This window comes from Coenobita brevimanus, chromosome 72 (genome assembly GCF_032717465.1).
Source record: "Coenobita brevimanus isolate Jiangsu-jjx chromosome 72, ASM3271746v2, whole genome shotgun sequence".
In the NCBI taxonomy this organism is placed as follows: domain Eukaryota; kingdom Metazoa; phylum Arthropoda; class Malacostraca; order Decapoda; family Coenobitidae; genus Coenobita; species Coenobita brevimanus.
Genome location: NC_137025.1, coordinates 1,802,255 through 1,830,140, shown reverse-complemented (window position 1 = coordinate 1,830,140; position 27,886 = coordinate 1,802,255). Strand labels below are relative to the sequence as shown.

At 39.6% G+C, this 27,886-nt stretch overlaps 2 protein-coding genes and 2 non-coding genes across 6 annotated transcripts; 1 reads left to right on the top strand and 3 right to left on the bottom strand.

Annotated features, from left to right (window-relative positions):
- Window positions 1-47: 47 nt before the first annotated feature.
- On the bottom strand, window positions 48-8,713 carry LOC145407179 (small ribosomal subunit protein uS8A). Of its 3 annotated transcripts, none has more exons than XM_080278211.1 (4): window positions 8,667-8,713; window positions 5,818-5,966; window positions 3,793-3,958; window positions 48-159 (listed from the first exon to the last, which is right to left on the bottom strand). In XM_080278211.1, the coding sequence occupies exons 2-4, from the start codon at window positions 5,948-5,950 to the stop codon at window positions 66-68; spliced, it is 393 nt and encodes a 130-aa protein (XP_080134337.1). In that variant the 5' UTR covers window positions 5,951-5,966; window positions 8,667-8,713; the 3' UTR covers window positions 48-65. The 3 variants fall into 3 exon arrangements, with proteins under 3 accessions (XP_080134337.1, XP_080134335.1, XP_080134336.1); XM_080278209.1 differs by having other exon boundaries at window positions 8,673-8,708; XM_080278210.1 differs by having other exon boundaries at window positions 8,679-8,708.
- On the bottom strand, window positions 863-1,083 carry LOC145407328 (small nucleolar RNA SNORA53). The gene has a single exon (XR_013898689.1). It is a non-coding gene; the product is annotated as a small nucleolar RNA SNORA53 (small nucleolar RNA).
- Window positions 6,599-6,821, bottom strand: LOC145407329 (small nucleolar RNA SNORA53). The gene has a single exon (XR_013898690.1). It is a non-coding gene; the product is annotated as a small nucleolar RNA SNORA53 (small nucleolar RNA).
- Window positions 8,714-12,119: 3,406 nt separating the features above from the next.
- Tango2 (transport and golgi organization 2) lies at window positions 12,120-15,491 on the top strand. Its single transcript, XM_080278306.1, has 4 exons — window positions 12,120-12,270; window positions 13,568-13,873; window positions 14,213-14,480; window positions 14,756-15,491. The coding sequence occupies exons 1-4, from the start codon at window positions 12,135-12,137 to the stop codon at window positions 14,886-14,888; spliced, it is 843 nt and encodes a 280-aa protein (XP_080134432.1). The 5' UTR covers window positions 12,120-12,134; the 3' UTR covers window positions 14,889-15,491.
- Window positions 15,492-27,886: the final 12,395 nt, after the last annotated feature.

Genomic DNA, 27,886 nt, shown 5'->3' with positions numbered 1-27,886 from the left:
AAATTAATATACATACACCCAATGAGGGTGGTTAGTAAGAAACACTATTTACTTCCTAAGGTTTATTAGAAGAAAAATCCAAGGATCTTGCCACCAAGGTGCTTCCGCTTGGCCTCCTCATGGTCCATAATGCCACCCGAGGTCGTTAAAACCACGTACCTGAGGACCAGATGAGAAATAAGTAAAGAAAAATAATAATACATCATGTTATAAATAATAATACAACATCATGTTATAAATAATAATACAACATCATGTTATAAATAATAATACAACATCATGTTATAAGTTCCTTATTTTTTTTTCTTGTACATCAGTCTATAGACCAGTGAAGAGGAAAAAGGAGGTAAATGATGATCTAGGAAGAAGAATGAATGCAAACTATTCTGAAAATAGGAAGGTTTAGTTAAACTTCGGACAGTCCCTTCTGCCATTACGCTGACAAATCAAACGATTTATCACAGCCGAACAGCTAAAAACGAGGAAACAGATTTAACAAGAAACGTTTATTTATGGGTAATGCATTACAGTATCTGTGGTTCATAGGTAAATGTCATTTTCAGGAAAGCATAAAGAATGAGTGAATTTCACGAGGGGGTTTGGAACATAACCCTTGCTAATTTGGGGGGGTTACTGTATATATGCTCTCAACTCCTTGAGCCTAGGTATACATCTTAATTCTTCCTACTACTGTACCTGATTATTTTATTCAGCTTGGGAGACTTCGAAAAAATTAAATGATTCATGCAGTCAATCCCTCACCAGCTATTCATTCATTAGACTAACAGTAATCTGTGCACATACAGTACACCACATCCAAAAATATAAATGCAGAAAATGAAGAAATAATTATTCGGTAAATGTTGTCCCCAGACCCAGGTAGTCCCCCAGCATGTATTATCCCACGGTGCACCGTGCCACCTCAAGGGCAAGAGGTAAGGCAGGGCAGGTGTGGGGCCGGGGGACTGTGGCCGAGAGTGGAGGTACAATTGTCTAGCATGCCAATGACTCATTCACTGACGATGGCCAACCGGTAAAGTTGGTGGGAAAGAATCCCCGTCAAGTGGATCTAAGGAACATGCTATTATCTTACAAACTACCACGCAATATTTACTTTAATGATAAAGAAATACTGAAGACACTAAACTAATGACAATAGAGCTATGCATACACAGTTCAAACACTCGGTTTTCCCATTCTGGTCTGTATGCAATCTGATTCCAATAATATTAATGTATTACCTAAATGATCTGATCTTATATCACCACCCCAACCACGACTCCCACCAGTTAGCTGTAGTGAGGTTTAATCCAGAAAAAAGAAAGGACAAAAGCAGAATCTGGACTAAGTCTAAACAGATTTTCATTCTCTAATTTCCAGGTACCTACTGTATATATATCTAATTTCCAGGTACATATAAAATCTGTAAAGTAATGCTGATATTTATAATGGAAAGTCTGTACATAAATTATGGTATATACTTACCATATGAGGCACCCTGTGATGCAAATATGGTAACTCTCATTTTAACCCTTTAAGTCCGGGTCGGGTCTTAAGACGGGTTCTCTTGATGGATTCCGGGTCGGGACTTTTGAGTAAAAGAGCCTCAGGCAACGGGTGGCATCGTTTGATACCCCCAACCTTCCACGTTGCACTCAGAGGGGTCTGGGCTCTGACGTCATATGTAAACAAACCTGCTGGTACAAATGTACCGGGTTTTAGGGTGGATTTTTTTTTTATTTTCGCATTTTATGCTCAAATAATTACCTAAAAATGACTCATAAACCATAAGATAATTTTCTACAAACAAATATATGCCTAAAATCCTTCAAAAATATGCTGTAATAACAGTACATGTGACCGATTTTTTTTTCACGTCTGCAACGCGCGGAGGTTAGGCAGCGCGATTGTGCGTAGCGTGGAGTTAGAGGGAAGTCTTCACTTTTCGCCCTCAGCACAGTATTCAGATGAGATGGCAGAACCGGACAGCAATTTGCAGAACTCTGAAGTGACTAGTAGACTTGATGAAGAGAGGGAAGTGCATGACATCACCGATTTTGAAGGATTTTCCGACAGTGATACACAAACTCCGTCAACCTCAGGGGTATCAGTGAGTAGTGCTGGCGTGAAACGTAAGTTATCGCCAGGTTTGGAGTACGATAGTGATGACCAGGAGAGTGGTAGTGACAGTGAGGGGATGGCACAGGAGAGTGGTAGTGACAGTGAGGGGATGGCAGACAGTGACAGTGATGGATTTATTCCCGTGAGTGACGAGAGTGATGATGATTCAGACCTAAGTGATGATGATGATGATCCCAGGGTGTGTGACCCTCCCCGTAGGCCTGGTGGTATTGGTAGTGCTGGTGGATCTGAGTTTATCTGGGCAAATGGTGATAGATTCATACCAAATTGCTATAGATTTGATGCAACTCACAGTGGAGTGACAAGGGCTGCTGGAGTAGACAAAAACAGTTCTGAAATGGAGTATTTTCTCCTGTTTTTTGATGGTGAAATTCTTGATTATTTGGTACAAGAAATAAGTTTTTCTAATAAGAAAAGAATGTTCTGTTCAAACTATAAGAAGAAGAAAAGTTTTGTTGAATGAGAGGAAATAAGTTCTGTTCTAATTACTGGTAGCATTAGTAAAGTTCAGAAGTTGAAATTACAATTTTTTGAATATGGAAACAAGTTCTGTTTTGAAAATAATTGTACACAGAAGCAAGAAATAAGTTTTTCTAATAAGGAAAGAATGTTCTGTTCAAACTATAAGTGAAAACACCAGATAGAAAAAAGCTGTTTGTTTACTTTCTGCGGCATCCTCATGGATTACCCATACTGCATTCATCAGCTTCATCAGCTGTAATTTCAGTAATGGGTAGGTAAAATATATTTATTTTATTATTTTTATTGATATTTCATCATTATCCATCATCCCAAACACATAAATCATAAAAATATGACATGTCAAATTTCCCGAAACTTTTGCCTCCCGGGGCATGTCTGCGGATTCTGAATTGCCTCACAGAGGGGTTAAAGTAGGTAACAAAGCACCGTCCAGTAATAAAAATGAAATTTACAACTCCTGACATCCCTGCTACCTCTTAACTTACGCAATAACAAACTGTAAATTCAGTGCCTCTATTAATATGTACTAATCTGTTAAACAAAAATAACAAAATCACTGGCCCAGTAATCAATCTCATCAACGCTGTAAACCACGGACAAGTTGAAAGTAAACTACATAATAACTTACACACAAGTATTAATCCTTAGCCATCACCTACACTAATTCTCAACAACTATGTCCTTCCACTACACAAAGTCTTGATTCTACAACCAGTCACAGAAAAAAGTTTGAAGATGCCTTTGAACAATCTTAAACTACCATCCATATGCTTCATAACAGACGCAACCACATTTTCAGTTGTAGTATGATAGTTTATGGCACAGCAAGATCTTGCAGAAACTGTTCATCATTTTTAGGTAACACACACATACACACACAATTACTTATATCAAGCAAACAGTCTCATGCCATCCTCTCTGAGGTGGAATCCAAGACTCTGTTTCCTTGGTCTACAATAATCAAGGGTAGATGACCAGAATACACCCCTGCTAGCATTCTATGACTGGAATACCTCCTGCTGTCATGAGGTGTACCAAACCCAAATGCAGATGACACAGCCATCATTCCACTACCAACACAAACACACCCCCTCACCTACCTAGAGGGAAGGAGGCTGATGGTCCACTTCTAATAACACAATATAAAACACACAAACACACACTAACCCGAACTGCCTAGAGGGAAGGAGGTTGGTGGTCCACTTCTCAATGGAGTTGATCTTGACATCAAAGCGGGGGGAGATGACACCACATTTGATGAGTCGCCCGGTCAGGTTCACTACAATCTTGCCAGCGCGGTGATCATCCACAATCTCAAATTCACCAATGTAACCTGGGGATTGGTAGGAGAATAATAAATACATCATTCACCATCATCAAGAACCCTTTTCCCACCCATGGACTGGGTGAAATAGGAACGAGAAAGTCCTGGCTCTACCTCACAGGCCTAATCATCTACATACCCTGTACAGGGTATTTCCAAGAATATCGATACTACATCATCTTCACTAATGGATAAGTTTATGACTGGAGGTGAGAGAAAAAATGAGGTTAGAGTGTATTGGTCCTGTGGTGAGAAGAGACAGACCGAGATGTCTTGGGCATGTGGAAAGGATGGAAGATAACTAGGCGCAGAAAGCAAGAAGTGTGAATGCATGGGATAGGGTTGTGAGAGGCAGACCGAAAAAGACCTAGGACAAGGTCATAGAGTGTGAGCTCAGGATAAGGGCTGAATAGAGGGGCTGCCAGAGACTGAGCAGTGTAGAGAGCCACCATTAGGTGACCAAGGCTGATGCATGGAAGCATGTTGGAGCCTTTATAAAATATATGACAAGGAAAGGAGAACTATCATCAGTGATGGGTGAAGCAGCTGTAAATTCCCTGATCTATGACTCAAAGACAAAACTATCTATCTCTATCTATCTATAGCCCAACGCCCTAATCCCGCAAAGGGTGGCCGCAGACAAAACGCCTCCAAGTCGCTTTGTCACCCACCATTTGACTACCCTCCCCCCAACTCACCCCCCCCTCCCTCATATACCTCTCAACTCCATCCCTCCACCTCATCCTCGGTCTACCTCTCCCTCTCCCTCCCTCCACCTCACCTACATACATGAGCCTTTTGTATTATCAATCTATCATCCTGTAAAAGATGAAAAATGTATGACAAGCAGAGTATTATATATTACTTAAACATCTATCTTGCTTCATCCACCACTCAAGCCTAAAAAACAACTGTAATATGATGCAGTAGGAACATGGATCTACAGTACCATCAATCTATCCTCCAGTAATAAGAAACTGACACCTTCCATCCAATGAGGTAGCTATTTCTTTATTATGATCTTGCTATCAGCAGATGGATTTTTTTTTTTCCCCAAAAATTAAACTTAAGGGATTACATGGGTCCTCCATTAATTTCTCTTCTAGGGGGCTTTCCCACACAGAATAAAATCACCAGGCAGCACCAAAAATAAACCACAAAAACACATCATTATACTGGAAGCACTGATATTCTATGTTCAGTGTGAGATACATAAAAATAACAATGAGTACTGTACATTATCTCAAACCCTAAATGCTTGGATTCAAAGGCTTTACAGAAATGAATATTATGGAAAGCTGTACCATAAGAGAAGCTATCAGAAAATTATGTAAAAAACAGACTAAAATACCATGATCTGTAAATGCAATGAAGTAAACTGTATTAGTAAAATGATACCTTTTGCTATATTTGTGCATAAACTTTGTCTTCAAATATGCACTGATTGTGTGAGCACACATATCTACACCCTCATACTGCAGGAAAAATATTTTGGAAAATGAAGATTCTTAAATGTCAGGAGCAACTGCCTAGACCCGGGCTCCTACGCTCCTCATGGGGTAATGCAGGATTGGATGATGGATGGATGGATAGATGAAGATTTCTGACAATAAGGTGTTTGTATTTGGGAGGTTGCACTGTACAAAAAAAAATATCATCTTTCCAGCCTCTCCCACACAAAGATGAGGTGAGGTAGGATCCAAAAGACAATAAAAGAGAAAAGCATAATATGGGGAAAACTAATCAACAGCTTGCCCAATGAAATGGGCCACACATTCATCCACTCACCATTCAACCCCCAGAATCCTGACTCCACCTACTAATAAATGAAAAATAAACAAATTGAATAAAATAAAAAATATACCCACCATGCTTCATCATAACAGTGAGGAACTTGACAACGACCTTAGAGCACGGCCTGATCAACACCTGTCGCTTGCCACGCTTCTCTGCGTTGTTGATGCTGCGTAACGCATCAGCCAAGGCATTCATACGCACCATCTTGGCTTATTGTGTTCTGTACCAGAGGAAATAAAACATATTGGCTGATTATTACAACAAGATAATTTCCAATGGCATGAGATGGGCTGAGTGTGTGTGTATATACTGCAATACTGTACAGTTACTGTGTAAAAATTTCAAGGTTGCCAACATGATTATTTTACCAATTTTGTTAAATATTCCAGTGATTCTAAACTGGTTAATAAAACATTAAGTGCTCCCCACCTTTACAATGCTTAACCCCTTAAAAGGATGGCTGGGGTAAATATCAGCTTAACCAGAAATCAGGTTAATAGCCACATATAAAATTACAGAACATGTAAATTCAAAACTGAGAAATGGTGGAAAATCAGTTTTGGAGCAAATATCTAAAGCCACTGTGAAACAGAAAGCATGGCCCCAACACAATACAAAACTAATGAGACATAACAATGAACCATGCATCCTTCAGGCATGTTAACCACTGTAAATTAATGCTGTTTATTGCTTTAGCTATTCCTCCTAGCTGATAATAATTTTATTCTACTTAGGTAAAGACTTCAGGAAAAGAAGAGGTTAATGGACACTGCTTGTAATTTACCATTAAAAGCTCTCTCTCCAAATCCCCTGGAAACAACAAAAAATAAAGCATACAGTACATCATTAAATGTTGTCCCCAGACCCAGGTAGTCCCCCAGCATGTATTATCCCACGGTGCACTGTGCCATCTCAAGGGCAAGAGAGGTAAGGCAGGGCAGGTGTGGGGCCGGGGCACTGTGGCCGAGAGTGGAGGTACAATTGTCTAGCATGCCAATGACTCATTCACTGACGATAGCCAACCGGTAAAGTTGGTGGGAGAGAATCCCCGTCAAGTGGATCTAAGGAACATGCTTTTATCATAATCCATATCAGCACATACCGTACAATAGTTAACTTGTTCTGACATTACTCATCATAAGTTAGTTTTGTTTTCCCCCCTTTTTTTTTTTTATACTGATACTGTAAATTAAGGGAACTCTGGCAAATCAGCCTCATGGGGCCTATTGGAATTTAAATTGGCTGCTTTCTGCAGTAAACTGTACTGCTGAGTGCACAAAATTTCAAAACAAGGGACATAAGGGCATACACCACACAGTACATACAGTACTTACACTAGAAATTCTCGATAACTCATCTGCTTCATGCTGATTTCATTTTGTGCAGTTAGCCCTTTATGACCATACCTGCACTAAAAGTATGCCTGGGTAAAATAATTATGATGCTGGGTGGCAGTCTTTCACTGGTTAAGGTCTAAAGGTACTGGGGACTTTCAAGGTTTGGTTTACTGGGAATTCTTAGTGGTTAAAATTATGGGTGGTCTGACTTTCCCAATTAGGTTAGGATACACACACAACCAGGAAGCGAGGACATATATATGTAAACATGCTGCTGTGAGCATTTGAGACAGACATATCATCATAATAACCCTTAATTCTGACATACAATTTTAACACCTTCAGCCTGAGAATGTAATTTTTTTTTTTTTTCTGACCAATATTACATTTTGTTCTGCATGAAAGCACTCTACCAGTGAAGATGGGGCTGTCTGAACTGAATGCATCACATTAAAAACCATTAAATCTTTACCAAACAGGCACGGCGATTCTACCTATATTATAACAAACTCACGTTCTCAGGGTCTCTATTCTCCTTTCACACTTTCCTGTAAAATGTCCACGCCAGTTTTTCTATACTGTGTGTTGTTCTTTCTGACTTTTTCCTGCCGGCTTTGGCTGGAGGGTTTGGAGGGCGGGGAAGAGCCTTCTTCTTTACTATCCTTATCTCATTCTAGTAGTTCAGTTACTCTTCTAGGAGCTGCCTAGCATGGGCCAACCGGCCTACTGCAGTTATCCTCTCTTCTTATGTTCCAAATTTCCAACTGAAATGCTTAATTGATTTGCAAATATATGATGGGTGGCAAACATATGCTATATTTGAGAAACAGAAGCACCTTACCAATTCATACTCTTCCAGTTTGTTTTCTGTATTTTTATGACTATTTTCTGGGTGGTAGATTACCTTTTCCTGCTGAAAAATTTCCCACTTTTTATCATCACGTTCCTTATGCCATACGTACGATTGTTTCCGATGTAATTGGAAGAATTTTACTAAATGTACTGAAGGTAGATTTTGTTTCCCAACTGGGTGCTCAATTAGATTAGGTTAAGTTATAAGGTACAACTAAGCTAGGTTGGGTTAGGTTTGGTTAGACACTTAGGTTAGGACAGTCTCTCCACCATTACACTTGACAGTGGAACACAGCTAAAGACAATGGAGGAAACAAAATTCGCATGAAAAGTTTATTTACCACCCAAGAAACATTAAGAAAAATATAACAAGACTATCAGGGAGAACTTATTTGGTACGGTGCTATCTATTGCCTCAAATAAAGAGTATGTTTACCGATGGACTTTTTTTTTTTAATGTGACATGCTCGTACTTCTGCCACACTGCCGTATAAATAGTAAAACACTGGCAAAAATTACGAAAACCTCTGCACCCGCCAGATGTAAACAGACCGCGGTGAGTCTGAGGCTCACGTGCTGCCAATACAAACCACATTTACACCTCTAATGCCTACTCTACCTTGTGCACTTACAAGATAAATGATAATATATAACCTGTCTTACAGATTTTTCTTCCACTGCACAAGTTCAGACCAAATGAAACGGGAATATGTGACCAACCAAATAGAAACACTTACACCTACCGCTCCAGCAAGATGGCCGTCAACGAAAGGAAGAATATATTATAGAAATACATTTTTGCTTTTCGTTTTCTGATACAATGTGTAATGTATATGACGGCATCAATATATGCAATGCAAACTATAGCTATAAACTATTACGCTTACATCTGAATTTTATATACATACAAAAATATATTTATTCCTCTATCAAATGTTGCTTTTGAGCATCGACTTGCGTAATGATTATTGAATTGAATGAAAATAATGTATTAAAGACCAAGTATGGTCATACTGACGATAATAAAATTAAATTAATAGATAATATCAAATGAATAACAGGATTGCTTCAGTTAGCTGTACAACTTAGGAATTCCTCGAAGTCGACGAGTGTAGCTGCTTTCTCGGTTTGCCATTGTTAATATGTAGCCACGAAGCGTGACTTGAAGGCCATGAGCGAACATGATGTGAATTAATGTTCAAACAACACAATAGTAAAGTCACCGTGACTCGCCTTATCACTGGTGGATTGTAACTACCTAGGCGAAGGTCAGATATAATTTTCAGCACTACAATTCTGCATATCTAACCGCTCCTACTGGACATTCTTTACAAACACTCTTGCACTTATTTCCCTCTCTCTTACGGTACATTATATAAACTGACAACATGATACACATGCCTTATAAAACATTGTATCGTACTTATAGTGCACTATTTTTTTCCTTGACCAATACCTTGTTATACTGTACAATACCTTGTTCATATGCAGATGACTCAACACTTCACAGTTCATTCACACTTTCACGAAGTTTAATATCTAAGTCACAAGACATCAAAAATCACTGAATGGGAACAGAATAACATTGTTTCATTTAGTGCTAGGAAAAACAAATACAGTATATACAATTTGCTAATTGCCAGATATTGCCTAATTCCTACATAACCTTCAATGCTACTAATATTGCTGTCACTAAAAGTATTGAAATTCTCAGTGTTTCACTTAACAATGCCCTCATCTTGACCTCTCATGTAAGATTACTTGCTAAAACCACTTCAAAGAAACGTGGATTATTGTACAGAGCCTGTAACTTCTTCTTTGATGAGAAGTTGGCTCTAATACTGTATATGTCATGTGTGCTCTAACCTGGAATATTGCTCACCCATGTTGAATGGATGTGGAGAGGTTGCACTAAAACAACTAGAACAAATTCAAAACAAAGCCATTAGAATTACTAATAACCCTGCCATTACAAATGAACTACCTCCCCAACAAGTAAGGATTGTTGCCTCCCTTGCATTATTTTAGATACTTTTATGGTACCATAATTGCTCAGACGAAGTTGCATCCATTGTTCCACCTCTCCATGCCTTCTCCCGTACTCCACAGGCGTCTGGTAGTGCTAATGACTGGACTGTCATACTGCCATATTTCAGAACTTCTGCCTGTCAGAATTCTTTTATTCCTTGAACTGCATCTCCTTGGAACTTGCTTCCCCAATGTGGTTTCCCCCCAGACTTCAATCTACTGTACCGCTGTTAGCCCATTGGTGCCCAGTGTCCAATGTAATGGACAGAAGTGGGCATTTTCAAAATTTAATAAAGAAGGGAACCCCGGGGTAGGGACCTATGAGCTTTGCGACCATGAGCCAATAGGTGGAGGGCAGTACGCTTAGCACCCGTCCAGCACTCCCTCTCACAGGAACTCTGGCCACTATTGGCCAGAGTTCCTGTGAGAGGTCTCCTCCACATCACTCTGTTCTCTATCATTTGGCTGCCCTCCTTTCAACTCACACAACCCTCTTATATACCAGTATCTCTCCATTCTATCCCTGTACTTTATCCTTGATTTCCCCTTCCTCCTGTCCCACTCCACCTCACTCACATACACTCTTCTAGTCAGTCTGTCATTGTGTCTTTCTGTAAAGGTAAAAAGACTGATTGTGCCTTTGAATAAAAATAAAAAGTCAGTGATTATGCCTCTGAATAACAGCAAATGGTATAATGCCTTTGAATAAGAGTAATGATGATTGAAGCAAATGTAGTGTCCATAAGGATATATCTACTGAGTATTGTATTGTGGGAAAGGTAATGGTAACAGCCAGTCCATTGAGTCACATGGAAGTCTAGTGGTGGAGCCTTCAGGTGGTAAATGACTGTGGCTTATGGATTATAATTCAAGTCCCAGAAGTACCCAGAGGTTTTCCAGCATGTAAAATGATACCAGGATTACAGTTCACTCTGCGACCTGTAAATGTTCTGGACTACATTAGCCTAACCCCCAACATTCCAGAGGAGTATTTTGGAACTGTGCATTCCCATTTTGACAATTCAGCATCACCCTTTTTGGGATGAGGTAGGTGGGGGCACTCACCATCCACTTACTCGATGTAGTGTTGCTGTCGGGTGTCTGCCCTTTCCTCTCCACCATCCTTCTTTCCTTCCATCCTCTTCTGTCTTCCTTTCCTTCATTCTTTCCTTGCCCTTCTGGCTGCAGGTAACTTTACACTTCCTCTTCTGTCTTTCTTTCCTTCATTCTCTCCTCTTCCATCTGCCTGTGGGTGACTCTACACTGAGTGACAAGCCAAATGGTTTCCTGTACACCAGGAAACCATTTACTACGCTGGGTGGTAACCGTATAACCAAATTTTGGCACCTGGTGGTTTAGTGGGTACCGTAATTATTGCACTCCAGTCGTATTGAGCCAGTGAAGGTTTATATCAATGGGGTGATTGGGGTTGATTGCTCATGTAATGCCACTCGGGGATGAGTGAGGCTGGTCACTTTCATCTTAAAAGTCAGGACCAACTGCCTAGCCCCGGGCTCCTATGCTCCTCATGGGGCAATGTGGGATTGGATGATGGATGGATGGATGGAAGCCCCAGACCTAAGGAGGGTCTGAGGTTGGCTGCTGTTGTGCATGTCACCCAGTATCTCTGACAACATTTATACATGACAGAGGAACCTCAAACCACCTCTTGGATAGTACAGTATTGTATTCTAGCTATTGCCAAATGCTCTTATTCAGATGATTGAGTTATAAGAGCCTGATTATTAAATGAGGACTAACTAGTATCAAAACTCCAGCCATACAGTACCGTATATAAAATGGTAGTGGGTACTGTAGTAAAGAGTACCGTATAAAGTGCTTAACTAGGTTATCTTTCTCAGCACACCATCATTTCTACCACAGCTGCCATAGCCCCCATCACAACTGCTGCTACCACTGCAACCACCACATCCCCCACTACAACTGCTGCAACCACCACCACCACAGTTACTGTCACCACCAAAATTCCTGCAGCACAACTGTCACTACCACCACCAGTTACAAATCCCCAGCACAGCTGTCTCCACCACATCATACTAAAACTTCAGCCCCCACAGCTGTCATCACCACAGCCACCTCCACAACTGTCACACCCACCACACCACAACTACCACCACAACTGTCACACCTGCGACACCACAAATACTGCCATGTGCATCCTGTTAGTGCACATCAATCCCAGTCCCCGGCCTGGTCAGTATCGCCTTGTGCTAGTAAACAACCGGGACGAGACATATGCCCGGCCCACTCAACCCGCCCACCTCTGGCCCTCAGGAATATACGCAGGTTGGTTCACAGATTGCACCTCAGCCTACGTTCTTGTCAATAGTTCTCCCTCTTTTAGGTTGGGATGATGATGATTGTGACTTTTTTTTTTCTCTCTCTTTTTTTTTGGATGGGAACAGTACTGTCAAAGAAGAGGGAGAGTGACCATGTGTGATTTGCCACAAGGGCATGGGAAGTAATTCCAGTTTGTGCAGTGTTTGTGATAAGTAGGTGCATAAGAGATGTAGTGGTATTAGAGATAGACTGCGAGATAATGCTAATTTCATGTGTGCAGTGTGTCGGGGACAGCATGTGGATATTTCCAGGCGTGAAACGATTGAACTTGCCGAGTTTCTTAAGTGTGTGGAAGAGTTTTGTTACTTGGGAGACATGTTATGTGCTGGAGGTGGGGCAGGAGCTAGTTCTGTGGCTAGAGTGAGGAGTGGTTGGAAGAAGTTCAGGGAGCTGTTGCCTCTTATGACACTAAGAGGGCTCTCATTCTGGGCTAAGGGATCTTTGTATGTGACATGTGTTAGGAGTGTGATGCTTTATGGTAGTGAGACCTGGGCAGTAAAGAATGAGGATATTCACAGGCTGAAACATACAGAAATGGCAATGATTAGGTGGATGTGTCCTAGAGTGCAAGGCCTGGGGGGGCTAGGTTTACGATGGAAGAGTTGAGAGGTGGGATGAGACTAGAGTGTATTGGTGGTGTGATGAGGAGAGGTAGATTGGGATGGTTTGGGCATGTGGAGAGGATGGGGGATAATAACTGGGCGCAAAAAGTGACAAGCGTTAATGTTGGGGGTAGGGTAGTGAGAGGTAGACCGAAAAAGACCTGGGATGAGGTCATTGACTGTGGCCTCGGGGATAAGGTACTAAATAGAGAAGCTGCCAGAGATCAAGCAGCAAGGAGAGCTGCCATTAGTTGACCAAAGCTGATACATGCAAGCATGTTGGGGCCTTCAAAAACAAAAATGAAAACGAATGAAAATTGTACCAAAAAGCCCTCATCGTGGCATTACTCCATATAGTACCAATACTGTATCCTAGTTTTGTCCAGGGAGGAAAACATTTAGGGAAAAACTGATTTCTTAGGAAAGTTTGTGGGTAGTATTTTTTTTTTTTGCTTCCTCAGATTAGTTTTCATTTGTTTTTTAATCAACTTGATTGTGCTTGTCTTCAACTTTTATCATTATCATGATTTTCATAGATGAAGCCAGGACACAAGAAGAGAGGAGGGGGGGGAAGAGAGGGACAGAGACAGAGTCAAGACTGAGAAAACTCTAAACTTTTAGTTATTTCCCACAATCTCCAGGAATGGATTTGGAACCAGGACGTGAGGGTGGAACGTGGTTGGGCATAAATGAAGGGGGCAAGATTGGGTGTCTCCTCAATATCTTCCAGTCGGCCAACAATTTCGGAAAGAATGGGGAGTCACGCGGCTCCCTGGTGGTTGAATATCTACAATCCCCCAAATGTGGTGACGAGTACCTGAATGAAGTGTCAAAATCCAGCTCAAAATACAATCCATTCAGTCTTATAACTCTGGACCCAGAGAACAACTCCTATACATTGAACTACTACACCAGTCGCCCGGAGAATAAACAGCAACTTGACCCAGGTACGTATGGCTTTGGAATCATCACCACCCAAAATACAGTTTGTTTAATTTTGTAACCTTGGATCCAGAAAATGACTCATACATAGTAAGGTCTTGTATGTCGCATTTTGTAATATTCCTTTTTGTGGCCAAGTCCCCAGTAAAATAAGAAAAAAATTGCCTACTTAGATTTTGTACTTACCTGTAAAGCTCATTTGCCACATTACCTCTGTTAGTAGTGCCAGTTATGTGTAAAACATTGTGATATTTAAGAACACTTCCCTGACTTATAATAAGGACTGACTCTACACTGAAGTTCTGTATCAGAGTACCATGCTTATAAACAGAGATTTGTCCCAGGTACATATGGCTTTGGAAACTCTGCATTTGACAAGCCTTTCCGGAAGGTGGAAAAGGGGCAGAAGAAGCTACAGGAGATTGTGTGTTCACTGGGGAGGACAGAGCAGGAACAAGAGCTTATTGAGGCACTCCAGGCTATGATGCAAGATGCAGAACCGAACATCCCCGACCCAAAGTTGTCAGAACAGGGATGTGGCTACCCGGAGGAGTATATCAGGGCCCTCTCCTCCATCTGGGTAACCTGCCGCAAAGTGGGCTATGGGTCCAGGTGAGTGAGACACAAATACTGTATAGTGAAGTCCAGCCCACTGTTTTAGTTGCTCCTTTAGCTATTAATCCCTTGAATCCAGTGACACGTTTTAGTTTAATCTTGCTGCTTTCAGAGTTTGATTCAATTTCAGACAATTGTTTGGTATTAAAGAAATTTGCAAAACAGATAAAAGAAGGAAAGAAAAGAACAGACTTCAGGTAATGTTACTGAAAAGACTTATCAGGCCAACCTGCACTTTCATATACTTCATATGTATACTATGTCCTGTACAGGACGACAACGGTGATTCTGGTGTCTGAGGATGGCCGTGTGGTGATGAGGGAGCGCACGATGAGGCACCCTGTCAACATCGACAGTCTGCAATGGGACGAAAACACCTTCACATTCAGTATTAACAGGTCATGAAGAAGTATTAAATTGGATGCCAAATTCAGCAACCACCATCAGTCCCTAAAATCTGATGATGTATTACCACTTCCCATATTCTTGCTGCATTAGGAGGCCTGACTGATGGTGAAGGGATTAAAAACAAACACCAGTAAATATCCCATAAACAAAAATAGGCTGGAATGTATAAGAGTAAAAATGTGTTCTCAGATTTTAACTGGTTAATTTAAGCAACTTCACCTTCAGATTAACAAGAGATGAAGATACAATGAATTGGATGTCAAATGCAGGAATGCCACTCTTCACATTAACATTTTCAGCTTGAGTGATCTTTGAGCTGAAGAAAATTATATTATCCTGAATTAAAAAGTTTACCATATTCTTAGGATGAGGGTGTTAATGAGTAAGTAGAATGTCAGTAACTTTGCCTCCTTGTTGAAGAGTGTACCAGCTAGTCACCCTGACATTGTTTCTACCTCTGTATGTTCCTTTTTCAAATTAAACTTTAGTTGTTTTACTGGTGGGCATCAATTTATATACCAGAATATATATATAAATTTTCCATATATAATTATTTTTGTATTTTAGGTGTATACAGTTTCATGTGTAGCATCTGTACTGTCAGTTGATTATTATTATAAATTTTTTTTTACTCAGCCACCGTACTGGAATATTTAGTACAGTACTTTGTTTTTACTGATTTTGCTTGTGAAATTAATGTTTAAAATGTACAGTATTTAGTTTTTCTAGATATGTGCCATATCTATACAAGTTAATGAGTGAATGTTGCCCCTTCTGTATTTAGCTTCCATTTTCCATTCAACCAATGGGCTTTTAACTACCAGTATGTACAATGCAGTATTGTATTATGTTTGCAGGCAGTTTGCTTCTGTTACTGCTCAATCATATAGGCATTTGGATGAAGGCTAGTTAACTTGGCAGGCATTCTATCACTTGTTCCATAGTGAGTTGTTTTGCTCATTACACCTTGTTATTCTCATGTTGACCTAGATTGCATAAATGGCTTGTAAGGAATAATCAGCATACTTTATGCAGATGGAAACTGGTAAGGAAGAGCTGTTAACAGAGTCTCCAGACTTGGCATGAATACTACAACTCATTAAGCATTTTAATGCTTCACTAGCCATGTTGGCTGAGTAGTTAGTTTTACTTGCTGTAAAGGTGCTGTTCTGATAGCACCAGGGTTTGAATCTTGGTGCAGGCAGCTGGTGCCACTGGACTCAGTTGTTCATTCATTCTTTGTGGGCTGGCAGGTAAAGTAAGTATCAAAGGTAGCACCTCCATGTATCAGAAGATAATGGGTGAATAATCTGTCACAGGCTCACAGGCTTGAAGTTGCAGAGATAAGCACCATGGTCATGCATCATATGGTGTCTGCCCCCACCTTTGCCTTTTTGTAAAATCTACATCAGGTACACGTGAATTGTTTGTGTTGTGTTTTAAGATGTGTGTACGGTAAGTCCTCATCATATGTTGCCTTTTTTTATGCCTCTTTTTGTCATAAACTCCACAGTACATAGTAGAAACATTGGCTGTTAAAGTTCCATTGCTGCTTATAAAGCTGGTCGTTCCTCCAGTTTACAGTATTAGTTATATGAAGAAAGTTGTTAAGGTTTTAGAACACAGCCCTGAGTATATAACAAGGACTCATTTTTCTATATATATAATATAATACATTAGGTTATGCATTCCAAGTGAATTGTTGCACCTTCGCTTAGCTGAATTATGTCAAGCTGTGTAATGTTGATTATGAATTTCATTTTTGAGTTTTTATATCTTCATAATAAGAGCAAATTTATGTATTTTATACTCAGGTACTGTACAGTAATTTAAAGTTACATTTTTACACTGTACAACAAGTACAGTATCATTTAACTTCTAATTCAGTAACTTTTTCCCCAGATAATTTTTACACACCTGGTGGTTTAATGAACTAAAGCACTCCAGCTGAATGTCACCTATAATCATCTCATTCCAAGAGGTAGTTGAGGTTTATTGCTCACATTATGCCACTAAGGGACAAACAACTGGTCACTCTTGCCTAGCCCCAGGCCTCTACACTCTTGATGGAGCAGTACTGGACTGGATGGAACAGTATTATAACTAGTGCCTTTTAACCTTACTTGACTGTATTGTACTATTTAATACTTCATACAGCAAAGGTACATACATCACAGGTGTAACACTTTAAATGAACATTACTCTTTGCATTATAATACATGACTGTACTATAAGCATTTGAGACAAGATACTGGTAGTAGACAGATGGCTACCACTGAGCCTGTGAGGTACTACCATGAGAGTGGTGTGTGGATAAAACCTCATCACATCGCCATTACTTAAGGCAGGAAACTTAGCCACAAGTAAATAGAATCAAAGTTCAAGCCAAGACACATTTTTATAAATTATATTACACATCTTAGATTTTTTCCTCAGCTGTTCCCAGCAATTGCTGTGAAGTACTGTAATTGGTTGCTTTTGTCTCATAGTTTAGCTTCCAAGCTGTAGAAAACATCATCTATACTATGGCCAACCTTAGTATTAGGGTTCCCAAAGACTTCAGGAAGTATAGCTTCAGTTTTATATGTGTATGTAGTTCTTGTGTGGATTGCTTTGTACTAGGATCAAGTGTCACAAGATGCACTAGAAGTATTTATACAGTATTAGAATGTTACAGTAATGTATAGTGATTCTGAGTGACCACAAAACCAAAAGGTATTAATTACAAACTCTCAGTGCATGGATAGTGTTTATGGGTGTTAATGGTTCCTATTATTTTAGTGTTAAACAGACTGGGTAATGTGCAATACTTTGTTATAGAAGTAAATAAATTTGTGATACCTGCATGAGGCTTGGTTTGACTAATGCCTGAACACTGCATTTGTCTTTAATCCATTGTATCTGGTGACATCTTTCACTGGTATATTCTGCTACCCCCAAGCAGCTTTATTCAACCTCTGAAAGACCTCTGGTATGCATAAAGTCACTGAAGGCTGTATCTAACACTTCCAGTTTGAAAATTATGCCCTAAGCCAAATAATTCACTGGTTTGTTCTGCCACCTCTAAGCAACATTTTTTCAAGTATGTAAAAGTCTCTCATTTAGAAGGATTCTCTGGAGGCTGTATCTAACCCATCCAGTTTGAAAATCTCCTAAGTTTAATAAAATCATCTGGAAGTAGTTAAAAAAAAAAAGTGTACTAAAGTGGTCATAGTACACAATAAAAAGATGTTCAGTCAGGAACAAAAGTTTGCCCATTGTTGCACTGTGTCTGCTTCATGCCTGGGTGTAGCTTCCAATTTCTTCATTAACATAATCATATTAGAGTGCATTATCTATGGGCAGAGAAATATATCAAACCTCTCTTAGGTTAGGAATTACCCAGAAAAGTAGCAAGTATACTGCAGTATGTTCATCTTAACTAGGCATTAAATGTGCCACCTCTCCATCTTGAATTTTGAGCTGTAAGAATGGATTAACACTAGAATGTGGAGATATTCTGTTTTTACTCTAACTTGGCTCAGATTTTCATCTTTTTGCAGCTTATTTCACAGTTCAGCACAAGAAAGACGGTGCTACAGCTCAACAGCCTTTTCATACATTTATTCAAGACCAGCACCTTATTTCAGTGATAATGTTTTGTTACAACTCGGCATTCAAGACAGAAAGATGGCAGTTCTAGGCCAAAGTTAGAGTAATAGCAGGATAGTAGTAGAGAACTTCTATGGAATGGATGTATAGCCACCGCACTGTCATATTCTGCTACTGAGCTATGGAAGATGAAACAGTTCACATGTAACTGAAGTGGATGAAAATATCCACTTAGTTAAAATGAATGAACTACAGTAGAGGTGAAAATATTACCCAAACATTTTTCCAAACCGTTCATCATTCTGCCCTCTATAAAAGATTTTGAAAGACAGGAATATGTCTAAAAAATGTCACAAATTCTTCCATACAAATGTTCTGTAAATTGTGGGAAACTGGCACATCAGCTCCATTAGTAAAATCAGTTAGTTTTCATCCAACAGAACTGGACCCCTTTTATAAACTGAGTATAATACTAAATTTATGTAGGAGAAATGCATGTCATTGTTTACTAGACAAGTTCACCCTCTGATGTGACTATACTTGGCTTTCAACCAAAGCGAAAGGTGTCAGAGTTCACTGTTGGGTGAAAATGACCATAGTAATGAGGCTTTGACAGTTCTTTTGCAACTTATTGTGGACTACTGAACAAAATAACCTGAAGATCTGTGCGGTGGAGCAATATTACAACTATATTTACATTAAACCATATTTAGTACTGTAAATTAAGGTCAACATTTACTGGGAACTGGAACTCACATGACCTTATGAAATTTTTCAATCCCCACCCTTTCCAAATCTTTGCATCCTACAGTCACTGCCATTCATGTAAGACAAGGTGCATATACAGTTGATCATAATTTGAATATCTTATAGCACAATCGTTCTAACTCGGCAAAAGATTCCTGACTCCCTGCAGCTCAGTTAGTGGCCAAGTGTATTCAGATTTTGCATAGTAATGAAGGGGACTAATTCTTATCTCATAACTAAGGCTCATTAAATATCAAGCAATTATGACCACAGTATTCATGATGTGGGAGTGACCCAGTTCTGTTTGGTGAAAATACACCAGTTAAACAACAGTAGCCATCACATAAAATCATAAATAAAGGAAGCAACAGCTGATATAGTAACTTACCTGAGGGGAAAATGTGCTGGGTTGGGGTGGCTGTGGGAAGTTCTGTAGCAGCCAAGCCATTTGTTGATGTGACCCAAAGTTCAAGTGCATGTGAACCTGGCGAACTGCAGGCTGATGCTGTCCTTCTGGTGAACTGTAGGATGATGCTATCCTTCTGCAAGTCTATCTTCCTTTTGGAGGATAGGAAGGGAGATGAGGGGCATTTTTACATCTCAAAAATATAACGACAAACCTATACGTTCATTAATCTTGTTACACTCAGTACTAAACATGTAGATTCAATCAAAATTTAAATAAAACCTGTGGATTCTTATCAGGGTCTTGCTACTTTGTGCATTTAGTCTTATTATTTCATTACCTCACCAATGCCAGGACACCTTTTTCATGAATCATGGTACCTCATGACAATATTATGGTCCACTGAAAATTAAACTTGATCACAACTCTCATCCACCCACACCTTCCCAGTTTCTTTCTCCATTCCAAAGCAGAATGGCTAAAGGTGATGGAATTCAAATGAGGGAGTATGGGCAGGTGTGGAGGGATGCAAGACATGAGTAAGTGTAATTCTAATTTAGAATGGACCATAGCTCAAGGGGGACTTTTTTTTTTTTTTTTTTTTTTTTTTTTTCCCAAAAACTGCCATCTCTCCATCTTCAATGTTGAATTGTAATAACAGACCAGTACTACAATACAATATGCTAGTCATGAAGAAATGCCATGGAAAGGATACAGAACTGTAGCAATGTCTGAGCTACATGAAATAAGCTGTAAAAGAAAAAATTTGGACTAGTTAGGGGGAAAAAAAAATAGCAGTGACATGGTTAAAATCAATCTCCATTAAACCCTTCTCTACAAATACACCTATTATTGCGGTCTTACTACCACCGCACAGGTTTACTCAGCTTAGTGCTGACACCTTTAAAACTGGCAACTTTTTCTTAATTTATATTGAACTTAACAGTAAGGAAGACTATCAAAAAATGACAATGTCACCTACTGGGAACAGGAATCAATGTCAATAAATTCTGGGGATCAAAATACATGACAGAGGTTGTTGCTGTTGTTGTTGACTCCAGTCTGTTTAGCCAAGACCCATTCCACAAGCATGCAACTGTTTGCCAGGCCATCCCATGCAGTGAACTAATGCTCCCTAGTGGCAAATATTGTCTCACCACAGCAATGCACAAGGATGTGTGTGGAAGTCTGGTTACAGATGAACATCACATTTGTCTCTCCACCAGTTTACAGGGGCACCATAGCAGGCTCCACATTGCCCTGTTATTTGGCCATATGGTTACCATCCAGCATTGTAAATGGTTTCCTGAGTTATAAGAAACCAATGAGATTATCACTGAAGTGGAGCTGCCTGAAATGACAGGGTGGATGGGAAATATAAAATCTGAGGAGGGCAGACACAGGAAAGTAATGAAAAAGGTGAAGGTAGTAGGTACCATTGTTATGCGAGTGAAATATGGTCACCACCACCTGCCGCTAACAAAACACAGGTAACTGCTATGTCAATCCCATGTTACTCCTTTGGGAGTGTAGGGGACCCCAAGGCTAGATTACCATGGTTGTTGTTGTGGAACCAGACTCATCTGGATATGAACGTGGTGGTCCGAAGACCGACTGTGCCTTTCTCTTGTAGTCTCTCCTCTTCCTCTGGGTGGACATGGAGGAAAATAAGGAACAATTGTATGGCCAGGTAGCAAAGCCACTTGTTTATTTTAGTACCACCACATGAAGACATCTCTCTTCAGCACCAGATTACCTTAGTCAGTATGAAGGACAATAAAACCACCGGACATAAGCGGAACAAAGGCCCAGCCTGGACCCTCTTTATTTTTTTTATATTCATTTTTATTTCATTTTACTTTTATTACTCTTAGGACCGAACATGTATTGATAGAGAGCTTTCCTGGGTAACCCACCTCCCGTCAACCTCAACCCCATTTTTTTTTTTTTTTAGTTTTACTTTGTTTTTATTTTTTTATTTTTTTTATTTTTTCATCACTTTGTGACTGGGAATGCTACCTGGCAATGGGGTAAGTTCTTTCGGATCCACCTCCCTTGGACACTGCAGCAAACATTCACTTTCTGCTCAGGGTATATTGAGGACAGAGAATATTGTAAGAGGAAAGAGGGGGCGACTTGTGAAGAGGGGAATATGCATTAAAGAAGAGAAAGAGGAAAACACGTATAAGCACATGGAAGAGATACGAGAAAGGGGGAAGAAGGATGCGAAAGAGAAAAAGGAGGCAAAAAGGGGAGGAGAGGAAGAGCCAGGAAATGGGGAGGATGGAACTGATATAATAGAACGAGACAAAAAAACATGAGATGAAATACTGATTACTATAGTTAGGGGGAGGAAAAAAAAAAAAAAAATAGGAGACTGAGAAAACCTCAGAGAAAGTGGGAACTGATACAATGAAAGGAAAGAATAAAACAAGGAGAAAAGAAACAGGTTAAGATCGCAAGATGGAAGTGAAATAATGTAAGGAAATAAAAGCAGGAGAAATGGACAACAACAAGAAGGGAAGAAGGAAGTTTTAAAAGCCAGAGAAATGAAAGATGATGAAAGGGGAAGACAAATGTGATATACTGTATTCGTGAACTATAAAAGGTAACAGCCGTCTATTTTAGCCCATTTGGGATGTAGAGGCCAAGCAGATGACCAGCCTACTCCCCCTGGTGGCAATACATGATAAAAAAACTCCAGTTACCTTTTATGGATCAAACCTATGCAAGGCTGTCTATTCGCTGGTGCTGCTTTCTATTCACATACAGGGAGGGGAGGAGAGGGTCTGTGAGGCTAGGAAAGGGTAGGGGAGACATTAGGGTCATATATAGGAGATAACGGAGGAAAAAATAGAGGCAGGGATTGGGTTGGAGTGACAGGAGCTGGGGAGGCAAATCAATTAGTAAGTGGAGGCTGAGGCCAAGCAGGATAGAGGTATGTGTCAGGGAGGTAGCCATGGGTTAGGGAGGTACGGGGAGGTAGCATAGGCGAGTTAAATCTGTGGGTCTTCGGGGTTGGGGGTCAAGGGGAGGGGGGCACTCTAAGTCTTCCCCTGTTGCTTCACTTCCATCCGCTCGGTCATTTAGTTTTTTTCCTCTTCTTGGCGAAAAACAGACAAACGTAAAACGGATTACTAAGACGTTTCCGCGCAATAAGGGACCTGGCCCGCACATGCGCACGAACGCAGACACTCACTACCCTGGTTCACAACACTAGTACAGCGAAAAGAGAAGAGATTAAAAGAAATAATAAAAATAAAGATAAAACACGACATCCAAGGGGCTTCAACATCGAGCTGAGGGTCATATTCTAAGTGGTGCAAGAGGCTTCACAGGCCCTCTTTCTTAGTGATTTAATTTGCACATTACACCTAATAATTCTCTTATATGTTTATCACTTTAATATCGAAAGTTTGCATCAATTACATACAAGGGGATCTTTAGTTGTAATGTGCAGAATAAATCGCTAAAGAAGACCGTTACAAATTCACCAAAGCCACGTAGAATACAACCCCAAATCTGGCAGACGCAGCAAAGGCGTCTCACATCATTATTTGGCTTTGTGTGTGTGTATTTTTTTTTTTTTTCCATTTTATAAACTTTTAAGTACAGTACCTTGCCTTACTAGGAATTATACTCTTCTTCGTAAGTACAAAAATATTAGTTCCTATCCTTACACGGGAAGGAGAGGGAGAGAGCGGATGAGCCAGTCCTCACTGTGACGTAAATTAAACAACCGCTGTATCATCCCTGTTTGCCCAATTTTCCTGTCTGCCTTATCAGTGGCTGGAGGGCATTAGGGCCAGATAATTTATAGGATCAATCATTCTCTTCAATTAACTGATTCAAATGATGCCATGCTACCTCTTACATTAACTTGTTTCTCAAAAAATGCTTAATGCAATAAAAGACACATCATCATCCTCTCCCTCATCATAAATCACCATTATGGCAAATATTGAGGCAACATTGCCCACTTCTCTCCCTTGGGCAAGCAGAAGTGTAAAGCATGGTAGATATTAGTTAGCGCTTGTCACATTTCACAGAATACTCTACTAATAATACATATTTTCCTCAGACAGTTCCAACCTCCCTAAGTCAGACACTGCTCTCTTGTCTGTTGCTTGTGCCTCCTACAGATTGGTTTCCATATGAGCTTCATATGTAATTATTCATCCATAAAAACTTTCTATATACTGGTTTACTCATCCTTATTTACTCACTGGTCTACTCATCCTTATCTACTCAGTCTTACAAGATACATACAGACTGGTTTACTTATTTTTATAAGCTTCCTATATGCTGATTTCCCCATCCTTGCATGCTTAATATAGAATGATTTACATTCATCCTTATAACCATCTCGGTAGTCACTATTAGGTGGCTGAATGATTCGAACTTCTTCACCATATGGTTTACTCATTCTTATAAGCCTCCTATAGCTTGGTTAACCCCTTATAAGCTTCATATACACTGGTTTACTCTTAATTTTCCAGCAGTCACTATTAGGTACTTAAATGATCCACACTTTTTTCACAATTGCTACTCCAAGCTCAGTGAGGGGCGCTAGGGCAGAAAAAAAAAAAAAAAAAGCACAAAGGCAGTCCCCCATCTTCCTCGTATCCCTTCCCTCCAATGGGCACTTAGGCTAAGCAACACCAAAACTATTTCTTTCACCATAACTTGGCCCAAATTTTTGTCCCTTTGCTGTTACTGCACCTAATCTGGTGGCAGAAGAATGACAATGCTGGAGTTCAACATCTTTTCCATAGCACTTCCTTGTGACTAGTGCTGTGTTCTAGTTTTAATCCCTTTTCACAGCTCAGAACTCAAGATGGAGAGATGTAAATTTCAGGCCAAGTTAAAATGAAGAGTATACCAACTATGACCTACCTACAGGAAAAAATAGTTACCACGCGCACACACGCACTTATTGGATAAACCCTCGCCTACAAGAAGCCTTCAAGTAAAAAAACTGGAGGCCAGAAATAAAAATTATCACAACATCCGTTAATATCACAAAAGTAAGGTGAGAGTCGATGGGTACAGCTAGGTATGTTTGTGCCTCAAGTTACAGACAAGATCGGGTGAACTTACAGATGGGAAGAGATCATGCTGTATCCACATACTGATACTAGTGAGGACAGACAAACATAAAAATAATTATAGACTGACAAGAATGGGTGAAGTTACGGAGAGGGAGATATTATTTTCACATTGGAATAATAAACAAACATAAGAAAAATTATGAAGCAAGATACAAAAATATATGACTGTTGTCCATGAATAAAGATAAGATGAAATCAGATATCAGAAGAAATTACATTCACATCTAAAAATGTATTAATGACAGACAAACAGATGAAAAATTAAGAAGCAGGAAAAAGACACATACAATATACAGCTATGTGAGTGCAGTCCATGAATAACAATAAAGTGAAATTACAGAAGTGAAGAAATTATACCAACACCAGGAAATGGTATTAATGGCAGGCAAACAGAAGAATATATAAGAAGTTACGTCCATATCCACGTTCAAATTAAACTCGGCCGATGAAGCAGTATATATGAGTATAGTACTTGAATTTGATTGCTTTGACAAGGGAGAGCCAGGAAGATTAATATTATGCACCAACTCAACCGTGAAAAGCAAAGAGGGTTCATGAGCTGAAGAAATTAAGTGGAGGGGGGGAGTAATAAAGTAATGATGAAGAGAAAAAACAAAAACAAATACAAAATGGAAGAAAAGAAAGAAAAATACTAAAACTCAGAAGTGTGGAGACATGATTCAAGAAATAGGGCCTAGCAGCGATAAGATGCATTCGCCATGTACACGCCCATCATCTGTGTGCGTGTCACCTAAACATATGTCCCTTAAAAACGAACACCTACAAACCTACACGGCAAACTACAGTACTCCTATGCTGCCCAGAGTTCCAGTTCTCTTCAACTATGTTTCAGTTTGTCCTTAATGCTCCACTTTCTTCTTTTCTGCTTCCTCTTTGTATTCCATGGTGGGACAGTTAAGCAGCAAGTCACAGGTCCTAGTACCCACTGCTAGGCTACCCTATACAGATACAATAAGTACCGATAATAGCCAGTCCCACAGCCTATTGCTGCTTACAAGGTGTAGGGACCCAAGGACAGGTTAACATATACATTACTGTAACAATGTCCCCTTTTTCTCTGCCACTGTTTGAAAACATAATACTATTACTGTGGACAGGCAGTACAGTATGTTATAAAAGTGGATTTGACTTTTCAGAAGCAGCACATTGTGGTATCAAAGCGACAAGTTCAAATTACTGTTTCCTGATTAATCCCCTTGACCACCAGGAGGCCTGTCCTCATTATTAGCCAAGGATGTGTCCTAACATGGTAAAACTTTCCTCCAACAACAGGCAGTAACAATATTACCGTAATAATAGTCATAATAATAATAATAATAATAATAATAAAAATAACCAGGTGACCTTATCAGCTTTTTAGGTAAGAACTAAAATATCACAAATTTTCCCCTACAACTGGTACTGAAAACTGAGGAAATGGCAAATCAGGAAACGGATTTTAAAGGTCAGTTTTTCAACTATGGATCTAATAACACAAAAGAACAATGGAGCTATTAACACAAAAGAACATTAATGAATGAGGCTTGTAACAAGAACTTTCTGAGGTCACTGGAGAGGCCCATTGTTCACCTAGTCATCTTTCTCCCCCTCAGTCACTACTCTTTCTTTCTCCTTCTCTACCATTCCTTCCTCTCTCTCTCCCTCTCTATTATTCTTTCCTCTCTCCCCCTCCCTCCTCCTCCTACTTCATTTCAACACCCTCACTGAGCATTGGCAGGTTAGCCTTTGAGTCATTCCATGTATCAATATTATGCAGACTTTAAATCCTTCTATGGTTGGTGTACAGTGCTTGGGTATTTCTCCTTCAGCCTAACACCACAAGTTTGTTGCTGAACAGAGAGAAATTCCAGGAGTCAAAGGCTTCAAAAATAATCTCAAATAATCTAGGCTTCAGAATTTATCTCAAGTAATCCTGGTTTCAAAAACTACCGCAAATAATCGTTTCTCGAACTACTGGTGCCTCTAGTAATCCTGGCTTTAAATATTATCTCGAACTCCCCAGGATTCAAAAACTATCTCAAGAAATCCAAGCTTTTAAAGGTTATCTCGAGTAATCCCAACTTCAAAAATTATCTTGAGTAACCTGCTATTGGTACCTAATAATCCTGGCTTCAAAAGTTATCTCAAGTGATCCTGGTTTCAAAAACTATCTCCAGTAATTCTTTTTCTTACTAATGGTACACCTAGGAATCATACGTAGGCTAACGCCAGACGATTATTCTTCAGTCAAGAGAAGCCCCAGCAATCATAGGACTAAGCAGCAATGAGTTCACAGCATATCATTTTCTTTGGGCTTATATAGTACCGGTATATTTCAGTGTCCATTTTTTTTTTTGTGGTTTAATCATTCTACACAACATCTTTACATTTAATTATTCTCAGAGTTTATATACTTCACAGAGTCCTTTTTTGTTTTGGTACCAGTGTTGTTTATAGTCAGAGCTTTATAATGTCTTGACATTTAACCATTACTTTCACTTCTAGAACATATTTACAGTTACTAATAATTTCCATTTCTACATCTTTACACATATCAATATTTTCCACCTCTACAGCACCTTTACATTTATCTGCAACTTCCATTTTCCAGTGGCAGGTATTTCCAGTGCTGCAAAGTATCTTGGTATTCATTCTTGCTCATCTACTGTATACTCTTTTGGCCAAACTGTATCTATTTTCAAGTGGCATGTCTTCATGATGCGAAGTAGCTTGGTATTCATGTTTGCTCATGTACAATTCTTCTGAAACATCAAGGCTTCTCTTGGCATCTGGTGGTATGTCTCAAATATGAGAATGGGTCAGTCCTGGGGTCAAGATGTAACAGATGTGTAAAAAATTTTTCATATGGGCATGGGATATTTGTATTTGAATATTCTTATATGTATTTCCCTATCTCACTATGTTTCAATGGGAATGTGTTTTTGTGTGCCTGTTTAACTTAAAAATTGAGTGAGACTGTACTATTGACAATGGTGGAAAGGTGTAGAATAATGAACAAGACAACACAGAAGTAAAGAACAAGACCAATAAAATAAATGGGGGATGTTATAATAAACACACATGCATGCACACACATACCACGCGCACGCGCACGCATGCACACACACATGTATGCACGT